General features: G+C 44.6%; 1 protein-coding gene across 1 annotated transcript in view; it reads left to right on the top strand.

Moving 5' to 3' along the window:
* Positions 1-2,584: 2,584 nt before the first annotated feature.
* Positions 2,585-14,013, top strand: part of LOC106612638 (myelin protein zero-like protein 2) — a 28,792-nt gene continuing 17,363 nt past the window's right edge. Inside the window, exon 1 of the mRNA XM_014213992.3 lies at positions 2,585-2,838. Within this exon, the coding sequence (XP_014069467.1) occupies positions 2,712-2,838 (127 nt within the window). The 5' untranslated portion in view covers positions 2,585-2,711. The remainder of the gene's footprint in view (positions 2,839-14,013) is intronic.

Here is a 14,013-nt window from a genome sequence, read left to right as displayed (position 1 = left end):
GCATGCTCTTCAACCGATCGCTGCCCACACCTGCCCACCCATCGAGCATCACTACTCTGGACAGTTCTGACTTAGAATATGTGGACAACTACAAATACCTAGGTGTCTGGTTAGACTGTAAACTCTCCTTCCAGACTCACATTAAGCATCTCCAATCCAAAATCAAATCTTGAATCGGCTTTCTATTTCGCAACAAAGCATCCTTCACTCATGCTGCCAAACATACCCTCATAAAACTGACTATCCTACCAATCCTTGACTTCGGTGATGTAATTTACAAAATAGCCTCCAACACTCTACTCAGCAAATTGGATGCAGTCTATCACAGTGCCATCCGTTTTGTCACCAAAGCCCCATATACTACCCACCACTGCAACCCGTATGCTCTCGTTGGCTGGCCCTCGCTTCATATTTGTCGCCAAACCCACTGGCTCCAGGTCATCTATAAGTATTTTCTAGGTTAAGCCCCGCTTTATCTCAGCTCACTGGTCACCATAGCAGCACACACCCGTAGCACACACTCCAGCAGGTATATTTCACTGGTCGCCCCCAAAACCAATTCCTCATTTGGCCGCCTTTCCTTCCAGTTCTCTGCTGCCAATGACTGGAACGAACTGCAAAAATCACTGAAGCTGGAGACTCATATCTCCCTCACGAACTTTAATCACCAGCTGTCAGAGCAGCTCACAGATCACTGCACATGTACATAGCCCCTCTGTAAATAGTCCATCCAACTACCTCATCCCCATGCTGTTATTTATTTTATTTATTTTGCTCCTTTGCACCCCAGCATCTCTACTTGCACACTCATCTTCTGCACATCTATCACTCCAGTGTTTAATTGCTATATTGTAATTATTTTGCCACTATGGCCTATTTATTGCCTTACCTCCCTTATCCTACCTCATTTGCACACACTGTATATAGACTTTTTCTATTGTGTTATTGACTGTATGTTTGTTTATTCCATGTGTAACTCTGTGTTGTTGTTTGTGTCGCACTACTTTGCTTTATCTTGGCCAGGTCGCAGTTGTAAATAGCCTACCTAGTTGTAAATAGCCTAAACTAGCCTACCTGGTTAAATAAAGGTGATTTATTTATTTTTTAAAACATAACGATGGTCATTATGGCCAAACAGTTCTATTTTTGTTTCATCAGACCAGAGGACATTTCTCCAAAAAGTACGATCTTTGTCCCCATGTACAGTTGCAAACCGTTGTCTGGCTTTTTTATGGCGGTTTTTGAGCAGTGGCTTCTTCTTTGCTGAGCGGCCTTTCAGGTTATGTCGATTATAGGACTTGTTTTACTGTGGATATAGATACTTTTGTACCTGTTTCCTCCAGCATCTTCACAAGGTCCTTTGCTGTTGTTCTGGGATTGATTTGCACTTTTTGCACCAAAGTACTTCATCTCTAGGAGACAGAAGGCGTCTCATTCCTGAGCGGTATGACAGCTGCGTGGTCACATGGTGTTTATACTTGCGTACTATTGTTTGTACAGATGAATGTGGTATCTTCAGGCATTTGGAAATTGCTCCCAAGGATGAACCAGACTTGTGGAGGTCTACAATTTTTTTCTGAGGTCTTGGCTGATTTCTTTTGATTTTCCCATGATGTCAAGCAAAGAGGCACTGAGTTTGAAGGTAGGCCTTGAAATACATCCACAGGTACACCTTCAATTGACCCAAATGATGTCAATTAGCCTATCAGAAGCTTCTAAAGCCATGACATCATCATCTGGAATTTTCCAAGCTGTTTAAAGGCACAGTCAACTTAGTGTATGTAAACGTCTGACCCACTGGAATTGTGATACAGTGAATTATAAGTGAAATAATCTGTCTGTAAACGATTGTTGGAAAAATTACTTGTGTCATGCATAAAGTAGATGTCCTAACTGACTTGCCAAAACTATAGTTTGTTAACAAGAAATTAGTGGAGTGGTTGAAAAATTTGTTTTAATGACTCCAACCTAAGTGTATGTAAACTTCTGACTTCAACTGTATGTAAATGTGATATTTCAGTTTCAGATTTTTAATACATATGCAAAAAAAAATTAAAACCAGTTTTTGCGTTGTCATTATGGGGTATTGTGTCTAGATTGATGAGGGGGGAAAACTATCAAATACATTTTAGAATTAGGCTGTAATGTAACAAAATGTGGAAATGGTCAAGAGGTCTGAATACTTTCCAAATGCACTGTAACTTTTTTACTATGGTCTGGTCTCAATGCATTAACAAGTAACCTAATCATTGATGAGAGGAGTGATGAGGAGAAGTGCTATAGGATTAATTTAACAGTGAACAAAACCATGAATAGCACCAGAAATGCAGTCTTGGAATGGAATGACAGTAAAAATGCCCACAGGGTGCAGACTTCAATTCCACTTTGGTTCAAACAACGTTAAGGTTAATTCAACTAGTGTGTGCCTAGTGGGTGGAATCCGAAAAAGGTAGTGTCTTAACAGGATGGACAAGAATATTTGTCAACCTCAACTTGATAAGAATGGAGTAAATGTTATGACTCTGCCTGGAAAAGGTCACCGGTGGGCGGGCTTCGAAACGATGAAGGCAGTGGCGAGTTGAGACGTGTCCCATATCGGCTGAGACTGCAAGTCAGTGCGTGTATGATTGGGGTTTACAGACAGACAGTCTAAACTACAGGTCCAGAAGTGTTCACCGAGTTTATAGAATCGAAGTGTCCAGTCCCTTCAGATGTTATTCGCGGGGTTGTTGGGGACTCCACAAGGGTCTGGTCAATTGGGTCGACTCCGGACACCTTTTCTAATGTGCGTAAAACGGTTTTATATCCTCGTCCTCTTTTCCGGACTAGCAGCTTCAGGTGAGTGTGCTGAGAAGTTATTTCGATTTATAGGCCTACTCTACTAACTTTGAATGAATCCAAACAATGGAAACTAGTCCAAGAGAATAGTAATTGTGGTTATTACTAATATCTGGTTATAGCAGTTTAGATCATATGGTTAGATTATGTAATCAGTAATTATTCTCCATCCCTCACTCGACACATTACGAAGGTATGGTGATATTTGGGAGTAGCTGTTCTATGCATTAGACCAGTGAAGTGGTGAAAACATTTACTCATACTGGTGCGTCAAGTGAAGTGGGAACTTGGGTCCATGCGCCGGCATAGGGTTGTTCGTCTGAGCATTCCGACGTGATTATAAAATGCAACTTGCCTATCCCCTTAATGACTTTACCGTATTTGTCGGTATTGAGGCAAAGACACATTGTCTTGAGGCTTCATGCAACATAATTCGTTTCCTGCTTTTGATAATGCGTATCCGTGCTTGCGTGCTAGCGAATGGATCCGAGATTTTGACTGCCCGGTAGGAAGGTCCACCTGTTTCCCGTGAACAAGCCAAGGGATGTCACTCGTGGCTCATATGAGCTACTATCTTGGCAGATGCACAAAGAACCTCAGTGGATATGTAATAAACAGATTACAATGAAAATAGGTCAAACTTTAGGCTCTTTAGTTATCATGTATACAACTGAGCAAGCTGGACTAATTGCAGTTAGCATCACTGATATTCCACTGGAGAACAGTAGAGAACATTAGGCGTATTGAGAAAAGTAGGCCTATTTAACCATGACATAATCTCTGGAAGTGTCCAACTAAGTGGATTATATGCATAGGTGCAAGCTGCTTAGGTTTACATTGACATCATGTGCCAAGCAATAATTCATTCATATTAACAGAGTGCCTGACTAATTGTGCAAATAAAGATAGACAATATTGAGCAATTTACTGGCAATATTGAGCAACAAACTGTTGACACTTGACCATCGCTAACATAATTGTATAAACTCTCACTCCTTCAAATGTTCACATACATTTTCTTGATCACAGACATGATACCCCTCCCCCCATGGGAATAATTTAGAATTTTTCAAATATCTTGCATTTAGGTTAAGAATCAATCTCATGCCTGTCCTCTGCACTATAGAAGACTACGCTTGTGTCAGCACTATGCACAGCTGTTGAGGAACAATCTTGTTAAAGAGGAGTTCATTAATTCACTCTAGGTTGTTTAGGACAACTCTAGGCCAAAGAGAGAAGTTGTTTAGATATTGTAAATATCCCTGTTTCCCTGTTTAGCTAAAACATCAACAGGAAGCTATCACAATACTATCTTAACCATTACGTGATATTCTGCCATTGGTGAAAAATGTTAATTCTTGCCATGACTGGGTTTCCTTTCATGATGTATACCTAAGTTTCCTTTCTTTGCTTTCCTACATCTCAACCAGCCTATTCCATGAGCTTGAGAGCTCATGGACACGCAATCATGCATGTGTCGGCTTGTCCTGACAATCCTTGTTTACCATCTTGACACACGCACGCACACACACACACGCACGAGTTCAGAGCAATAATGAATTGCCTGTACTGGTTACGTAACCTCCAGATATTTGGATGGCCATTTTAGCATAGTTGATCACATCTAATTTGCCATAATAGAGAAGGTCCACTTCTTTTTGCGCCACTGTTATTAGTTCAGGGTCAATATCACTAAGGAAAGTTTTTTGACATGCTAAACAGTCAACACACTTTTTATGCATAAAGTGAATGGGCAGCCCAGGGGGACAATCGATAGTCACTTGGTCTATCTCAAGTTCCACTCTATAAGCTAACCTCATAAAGTCAAAGGGTGAAACTGCTTTCTGGGCCTTTCAATGCAATGCCACTCTTAAAACTCCTGATGATTTTTTTTCTTCATGAGAATGGGTTTGGCCCTAAGCTGAAACAATGATTTGATTTCATATCTACTTCCCTGTGCATGACAAAGTTGTTGTGGGGACAGTTCTGTTTTTCTCCAAACTATTTGTCAATAATGTAAACAAAAGGAGTTCCAGTTAACGAGTGGGTTTCCTCAGGGAAAAGAAACGAGTTCCCTTCATCTCAGATAGCTCATCTTACTCATCTGATGTTGTTTATTCATTAATCAGGAAACAAGCTAAGTAATGTACCATGTTGGTAACACTGTACTTGACAGCTGACACAACTTGTCATAACCTGTTATAATATGGTCATAACACTGTCATCACACATATTTAGACCTGCTGTGACATATATTGTGTTATTTTATGGCACGTTATGACACCTACATAAGCGACACCTACAAACCTACCACACAAGGCAAAACATTCCGTGACACCATAGTCTACATGTCAACAGTATGTTTATGTTATATAACATTTTTAAACTGACCATATTAAATTCTCATTGTAATTGCACACACATTAATGTCAGTCATGCACCTACCCCAATGCTCAGTTGCTGATGACTGGGATGAATGCAGGAGCAGATTTCAGGAGCAGGACAAGACACCCTCTTTTTGATTGATGACTGACATAAGGGCATGTACATGATAGGCCTATCTGGCTTATATGATTTCATGATTATGATGGTCATGATGCTTCTTGACAGTGCCATAAAGTGTATATTCTACAAGTTATTTAAAATATGATCTAAAAAAACAGGACTGTAAAGAATTCATTACAACAACAACAAAGGATTTAAGAAACAAACTTTTTTAAACGAAAGGAGACTTCTTGGCAGGGCAAAAACCTAAATTCAATAAATGTGGAGTTTGGCACTCTGATGTAGGTGTCATAACCAGCCATAAAATAACGCAATATATGTCACAACAGGTGTAAATATATGGGTCATGACAGTGTTATGATCATATTATGACATGTTATGACCATGTCATAATGTGTTATGACACTGGGTGTCAAGTAAAGTGTTACCAATATGTTTTATGGAGTCCCTGAGGCAAAATTACATGTTAAAAATCATTGATCCATTCAAATATCTGCTCAGAGTTATCCCCACCCCTAAGGCTCTATGGCTACCTGTAAATATGGTGTGTGGAAAAGTTTTCTTCTAACCATTAGAGTGTTATTGGTGTGGGTGGTGGTGAATTTGTTGCGTTGGACCTAGGCCCACTTAAAAGACTTTAAAAAATGCACTTCACTCCAAAACAACAATCTGTGGAGAACTTCTTGAGCCAGTGTTGAGGCCGAGGTGGGAGAGGAGGTTTGATGGATTCAACTTTTATCCTTTCTTATCGTAAAAACACTTTTCCTGGCCAATACTACAAGATGAATTGTAGTCTGTCAGTTCACCCCTGAATTCAGAAAAAAAGGGGGAGAGAGGGCAGGAGGTAGAGAGAGAGAGAGAAGGGGTGGAGAAAGAGGGAGAGAGCAAGAGTTTGTGTGTGGTGTGTGTGCAGTGGCATGTATTCATGGATGCCAAGGGAAGCCATTCCCCCCCAATTTTTTTTTTACCAAGAATCCTTTTTACTAAATCATGTATCCTTCGTCTCTCTGTGTTTCATACATTTTCTTCAATTCGCAAGAGGCTGAATGTATCTCACCGGAGAAAGCATCCGAGCGGGTGAAACAGTGCCCCTCTGTCTCTGACAGTATGTGTAGCGTATCTGATGCTGTCTGGTCATAAAGAGTATGGCATTGTTGCCGCCTGTAGCATTGAATACAAGGGAAGCCAGCGAGCATTTGGCCTCCCTTGATGATTTAAAAAAAAGAATAGCCAATCAGTGTTGACCTAAACTGAGTGAGCTCAGCTGTAAATGGTCCGGGCGCACCAAAAGAAAAGTGTCAAGGGAAGTCAGTTTGGATTTGGCTTCAGACCAATCACATCACAAGCTAAATGTCATGATTGACAGGTTTTTTGTTGTTGTTGGATTTGCATTTCGTTGCGTTGTTGTCCTCCGGTGGCTAGATAGCTAGCTACAATCGTCCCTTTCCTAAATTAGCCATGGATAGAGATAGGGATTTGGACTTGTGGTTTTACTTGATTCTCCACACTGAAGAATTAAGTACATTTATTATAACGGCGATTCTGCTCCAACCTTAAATTCATACATTGAGCCCCTGGCCTGAGAGGATGGAAGTTCAACATGTAGCTAGATGTAGTAGGCTAATTTTAACTAGCTGGCCTGGTGTATGAAAGGAAGGAAGTTAGGCTAGCAAGCAACTATTTTAGCCAGGTAGCCTAGGATAACAAAAACTAAAAGTGTGTACTATATGACAGAGAAGTTGAAATGGTGCTGGAATAGTGGAGGCAGCTCCTGTTTCCTTTGCAACTTGCGCTAACTCTCCGTGGTTTTAAATCAATAGTTGTTTAGTAGTCCAAAAATCTCTGAAACATTAACTTGATTGACCATGCTGTAGGTCATGTAACTGTTTGTTACATGCTATATGTTTTGTGGAATTCAACAGACAGATGTTGCTCTCCAGTTTTGTAATCAAACAAATGTGTGGTTGAATTTATTCTGCCACTGTGTCTTCTTATTGTCTCGGCCTTAGGCCTATATATCACTGTGTCAAGGCATATGAACTAACAGGTTATAGAGTAACCAACTCAATTATGACAACACATAGGTTGTAATATGGCTTTTTTTTCTGGATTGGCTTCCCCGGTGATTTTACCCATGCACCGTGTGTGTGTGTGTGTGTGTGTGTGTGTGTGTGTGTGTGTGTGTGTGTGTGGTGTGTGTGTGTGTGTGTGTGTGTGTGTGTGTGTGTGTGTGTGTGTGTGTGTGTGTGTGTGTGTGTGTGTGTGTGTGTGTGTGAGAGAGAGTGAGTGAGAGTGAGAGTGAGAGTATGTAGCTTGGCCTGTGAATGCAGGTTGTTACCTGAACTCAGCTCCTCCCTCCCACTATGAAAGAGCTCTTGTAAAAGTAACCTGTGCTTGTGAAATCTCTGCCCACAAAGGAGCGAGGAGAGTCTTTGTAGTCTTCTTAGGCTTTGTGTTGTTGTGTGTAGGAGACCCGGCCCAAGTGTTTCTTTCTCCAAACCTGTAAGAGAGTCAGGTTTCGTCCGGCGAACTAGGAGTCAGGACCTAAAATGGGAAGAAAAACCAACATAGACACGATCTAGGAAATAATGTAATGAACACAATTTCCCAAGTCCGAGGGGAGAGCCGTGCCAATTGGTTGAGTTGCCTTACATTGTTCTTCCAGATCCAATGTAAACCCACCTTCTATTCACATTAAGTAACAACAACTCGTTAGATTTGCACCTACGGTACATTTCAACAGTCATTTTGGTAAGGAAGGTACTCTGTACTGTGTTGATAACATCCACATGCACTCTCTACTGGAGACTGACACATTAATCAATCAATGACTATAATGCAGCAGATTGATTGATTGATTGAAGTTATTTGATGATTAAAAACACATATAGAGCCATAACACCGATTTAATAGCTACTGTATGCAGGTATTCACGACCTTATAGACTAGAGAGAGAGAGAGAGAGAGAGAGAGAGAGAGAGAGAGAGAGAAGATAAACTGATCTCGGGCTAAAAGATATGCAGGGAGAAGTTAATACTGACAGGTTCAAGCAACAGATTTAGAGCAATTGAAGGAACATGTTCATCCCAAAGTATGTCACTGCTGTAATAAATTATATCTACAAAAGTATGAAAATGACTCACAGAATGTGTATTATTCATACTTTTTTGGCATGGGTATTCCTACTTTTTCTGTCTATCTTGTCTGCGACATACTGCAAGCCCATACTGCAAGCCCATACTGCAAGCCTACTGCACTGGCATCCTCACGATATGCCCCTTTCCCTACATAGCTAGCTATTAATAAGCCATAAAAAAAATCACTGGACAATGGCTGTGATCAGTAGACGCTAGAAGTCAAAGTCCCAATTCGAAACGTAAACAAGCAATCGAGCCCAACGGACAGAAAGACGGACAATCAAATAAACATCCCCTTAATATCATAATCTCCAATCTCTCTGGCTGTTCCCACTGAATTCCCCCACAGTGTCCCAGCTAGCACCTTTGGTTCCTTGGAAGTTGTGGGAACGTACGTTTTTGGTGTCCCATTGGTTCTGGGAACGAAGCCATACGTTTCCTGACCAGTAAAACGAGAAGGGCTTAATTACAGACCACTCCTTGATATCAAGTTACATCCAATGATGCCCGCCATTGGTACATAGCCATTTTTTTCATATCGGGACAAAAGTTGTTGACAACTGTAGCATTGTAGCTAAGCCTAACCCTAACTATTTTCCTAACTTTAACCTCATTCTCTTAACCTGCCACACTAATTCACCTAACTTGCCATGTAAATTATCGTAACCTGCTATGTAAACAAATCATCTTTGTCGAGAATAGGAATGACCACATCAAGAAATGCCCCGAATTGTGGTCTGACTGTAACGGCTGTCTGTGGAAGTAGACCAAGGTGCAGCGGAGTTAGTGTTCATCTTTGAATTTTAATAAACGTAAGAGAACACTTTACAAAAATAAACAAAAACGACAGCCAAACAGTCCTGTCAGGAAAAACTCTAAACAGAAACAATCCCCTACAAAACCCAAAGGAAAAACAGGCTCCTTATGTGTGACTCCCAATCAGCAACAACGAACTACAGCTGTGCCTGATTGGGAGCCACACACGGCCCAAAACAAAGAAATACAAAAACATAGAAAAATGAACATAGAACGCCCACCCAATGTAACACCCTGGCCTAACCAAAATAAAGAACAAAAACCCCTCTCTATGGCCAGGGCGTTACAGTACCCCCCCCAAAGGTGCGGACTCCGGCCGCAAAACCTGACTCTGAAGGGGAGGGTCCGGGTGGGCCTTCTTACGGCGGCGGCTCAGGTGCGGGACGTGGCCTCCGCTCCACCCTCGGCGTTGCCCACTTAGGTGGCGCCCCTGGCCGCGCTGGAGGACTGGTGGGCGACCCTGACTACGCCCGGCTGGCGGGCGACTCTGGCTGCGCCCGGCTGGCGGGCGACTGGCTGGCGGGCGACTCTGGCGGCGACTCTGGCGGCGACTGGCGGCGACTCTGGCGGCTCCGGACAGGCGGGCGGCTCTGGCGGCTCCGGACAGGCGGGCGGCTCTGGCGGCTCCGGACTGGCGGGCGGCTCTGGCGGCTCCGGACTGGCGGGCGGCTCTGGCGGCTCTGGCCCAGGATTCACCAGGCTGGGGAGACATGAAGGAGGCCTGGCTCTGGGCGCAGGCACTGGACTCACCAGTCTGGGGAGACATGAAGGAGGCCTGGCCCTGGGCGCAGGCACAGGACTCACCGGGCTGGCGGGCGGCTCTGGACAGGCGGGCGGTTCTGGCGGCTCCGGACAGGCGGGCGGCTCTGGCGGCTCCGGACAGGCGGGCGGCTCTGGCGGCTCCGGACAGGCGGGCGGCTCTGGCGGCTCCGGACAGATGGGCGGCTCTGGCGGCTCCGGACAGGCGGGCGGCTCCGGACTGGCGGACGGCTCTGGCGGCTCCGGACTGGCGGGCGGCTCTGGCGGCTCCAGACTGGCGGGCGGCTCTGGCGGCTCCGGACTGACCAGGATGGGGAGACCCACTGGAGGCCTGGTCCGGGGTGGAGGCACAGGCTTGACCAGGATGGGGAGACCCACTGGAGGCCTGGTCCGTCGAGGAGGCACAGGCTTGACCAGGATGGGGAGACCCACTGGAGGCCTGGTCCGTGGAGGAGGCACAGGACTGACCAGGATGGGAAGACCCACTGGAGGCCTGGTCCGAGGAGGAGGCACAGGATAAACCGGGCTGTGGTGGAGCACTGGAGTTCTGGTACATAGGCTCTTTACCCACACTCCAGACTGAATGCCCACTTTGGCTCAGCACGGGCAGAGTGCAGGCATTGGGCGAACTGGACCCTCCCAGCGCCCTGGAGACACAGTGCGCAGAGCCGGTGCAGGATAACCTGGACCAAAAAGGCGCACTGGAGACCAGACGCGCTGAGCTGGCACAATCTGTCCTGGCTCGATGCTGGAATGTAGCGCTCCGGGCTGTCAACGCGCACTGGGGGCACCGTGCGCTCTACCGCATAACACGGTGCCTGACCAGTACTGCGCTGCCTGCCGTAAGCACGGGGAGTTGGCCCAGAATTCCTTCCTGGCTCCGCCACACTCCCCGTGTGCCCCCCCCCCCATTTTTTGGGGGGGGGGGCTGCCTCTCGTGCCTGTTGCGCTCCCTCGCTTCGTACCAGCGCCTCTCAGCTATCGCCGCCTCGATCTCCCACTGTGGGTGGTGATACTCCCCAGCCTGAGCCCATGGTCCACCTCCGTCGAGCAATTCCTCCCATCTCCAGGAATCCTGAACGCACCTCTCCATCTCCTCCAAAGTCCATGAGTCCATATTTCCCCTCTCCTGGTGCTTCTCCTTCCTCCGCTGCTTGGTCCGTTGTTGGTGGGGGATTCTGTAACGGCTGTCTGTGGAAGTAGACCAAGGTGCAGCGGAGATAGTGTTCATCTTTGAATTTTAATAAACGTAAGAGAACACTTTACAAAAATAAAAAAACGACAGCCAAACAGTCCTGTCAGGAAAAACTCTAAACAGAAACAATCCCCCACAAAACCCAAAGGAAAAACAGGCTCCTTATGTGTGACTCCCAATCAGCAACAACGAACTACAGCTGTGCCTGATTGGGAGCCACACACGGCCCAAAACAAAGAAATACAAAAATATAGAAAAATGAACATAGAACGCCCACCCAATGTAACACCCTGGCCTAACCAAAATAAAGAACAAAAACCCCTCTCTATGGCCAGGGCGTTACACTGACAAAGTTTTACTATGGTTTCCTAAAAGTTTTCCTGGGAGGTTTTATTAACGTTCTGAGAACACCAATTATATTGTTCTCGGAACAATTTGAGAACATTACTTTAAATAGAACCACGAGGAAACCTGTAGGAAACATTTTGCTGAAGTACTGAAATTCCCACAGAAGAAAGTCGTTTTAAACGTTCTCGGAACTATGTGAGTACATGACTTTAAAGAGAACCATGAGGAAACCTGTAGGAAACGTTATGCTGAAGTACTAGAATTGAAATTAAATGTCATAATGTTTGAACTTTTAAGAAACGTTCTGATAAAGTAATGAAATACCATTAATTTTTTTTGTGAAGTTCCTTAAATGTGCTGAGAATGTTCCAAAGCCAAGCAACTATCCTGCACCATTCCCATAAAGAAAGGTTAGGCAGAAGTACTGAATTTCCCACCTAAGAAACATATGGTTCTCAGAACATTATTCACTAGCTGGGTATCCTGCACATTTCCCAGAACCTTGTGGGAAGGTTGTATACAAAATAATTATAGGACAAATAATTATAGGACAACCATGCTTTCACCAGGCTCTAAGAAACATATGGTTCTCAGGACATCCCACAAGGTTCCGGGAATGGTGCAGGATACCCAGCTAGGGCATAATGTTCTGAGAACCATATGTTTCTTAGGTGGGAATTTCACTACTTCAGCATCACGTTTCTTACAGGTTTCCTCATGGTTCTATTTAAAGTAATGTTCTCAAATTATTCCGAGAACGTTAAGAAACAACGTTCTTCTGTGAGAATTTCAGTACTTCAGCATAATGTTTTCTGCAGGTTTTCTCATGATTCTATTTAGTCATGTTTTCAGAACATTAAGAAAAAAGAAAAAGAAAACATTAGTAATGCTCAAAGAACTTTAAACGCTGTGTCTCCCACGTGCTAGCGTAGCAACGACTACCCCGCGGCTTCCCTGTTCCATCTATTGCTGTACACTGGACCCTATGATCACTTGGCTACATAGCTGATGCCTGCTAGACTGTTCATTTATCACGGTACTCCACTTTGTTTACCTTTGTTTATCTGTCGGCCCTAGCCCCGAACTCAGGCCCTGTGTGTAGTTAACCGACCCTCTCTGCCCATTCATCGCAATTTTACCTGTTGTTGTTGTCTTAGCTGATTAGCTGTTGTTGTCTTACCCATTGTTGACTTATCTAGCTCTCCCAATCAACACCTGTGAGTGCTTTATGCCTCGCTTTATGTCTCTCTCAAATGTCAATATGCCTTGTATACTGTTGTTCAGGATAATTATCATTGTTTTAGTTTACTGCGGAGCCCCTAGTCCCACTGTACATGACTTAGATACCTCCTTTGTCCCACCTCACACACATACGGTGACCTCAACCAGTATAACCAGCGTGTCCAGAGATTAAACCTCTCTTATCATCACTCAGTGCCTGGGCTTACCTCTACTGTACCCACACCCCACCATACACCTGTCTGCACATTATGCCCTGAATCTATTCTACCACGCCCAGAAATCTGCTCCTTTTATTCTCTGTCCCCAACGCACTAGACAACCAGTTTTGCTAGCCTTTAGCCGTACCCTCATCCTACTCCTCCTCTGTTCCTCGGGTGATGTGGAGGCTAACCCAGGCCCTTCGTGTCCCCAGGCACTCTCATTTGTTGACTTCTGTATTCGAAAAAGCCTTGGTTTCATGCATGTTAACATCAGAAGCCTCCTACCTAAGTTTGTTTTACTCACTGCTGTAGCACACTCCGCCAACCCTGATGTCCTTGCCGTGTCTGAATCCTGGCTTAGGAAGGCCACCAAATATTCTGAGATTTCCATACCCAACTACAACATTTTCCGTCAAGATAGAACTGCCAGAGGGGGAGGAGTTGCAATCTACTGCAGAGATAGCCTCCAGAGTTATGTCATACTTTCCAGGTCTATGCCCAAACAGTTCGAGCTTCTAATTTTAAAAACGAATCTCTCCAGACATAAGTCTCTCACTGTTGCCGCCTCTTATAGACCCCCCTCAGCTCCCAGCTGTGCCCTGGACACCATATGTGAATTGATTGCCCCCCATCTATCTTCAGAGTTTGTTCTGTTAGGTGACCTAAACTGCGATATGCTTAACACACCAGCAGTCCTACAATCTAAGCTAGACGCCCTCAATCTCACACAAATTATCAAGGAAACCACCAGGTACAACCATAAATCTGTAAACACGGGCACCCTCATAGATATCATCCTGACCAACCTGCCCTCTAAATACACCTCTGCTGTCTTCAACCAGGATCTCAGCGATCACTGCCTCATTGCCTGTGTCCGTAATGGGTCTGCGGTCAAACGACCACCCCTCATCACTGTCAAACGCTCCCTAAAACACTTCTGCGAGCAGACCATTCTAATCGACCTGGCCCGGGT

The sequence above is a fragment of the Salmo salar genome, chromosome 09 (assembly GCF_965601325.2).
Source record: "Salmo salar chromosome 09, fSalSal1, whole genome shotgun sequence".
Lineage (NCBI taxonomy): Eukaryota > Metazoa > Chordata > Actinopteri > Salmoniformes > Salmonidae > Salmo > Salmo salar.
This window is presented reverse-complemented; position numbering and strand designations above follow the sequence as displayed.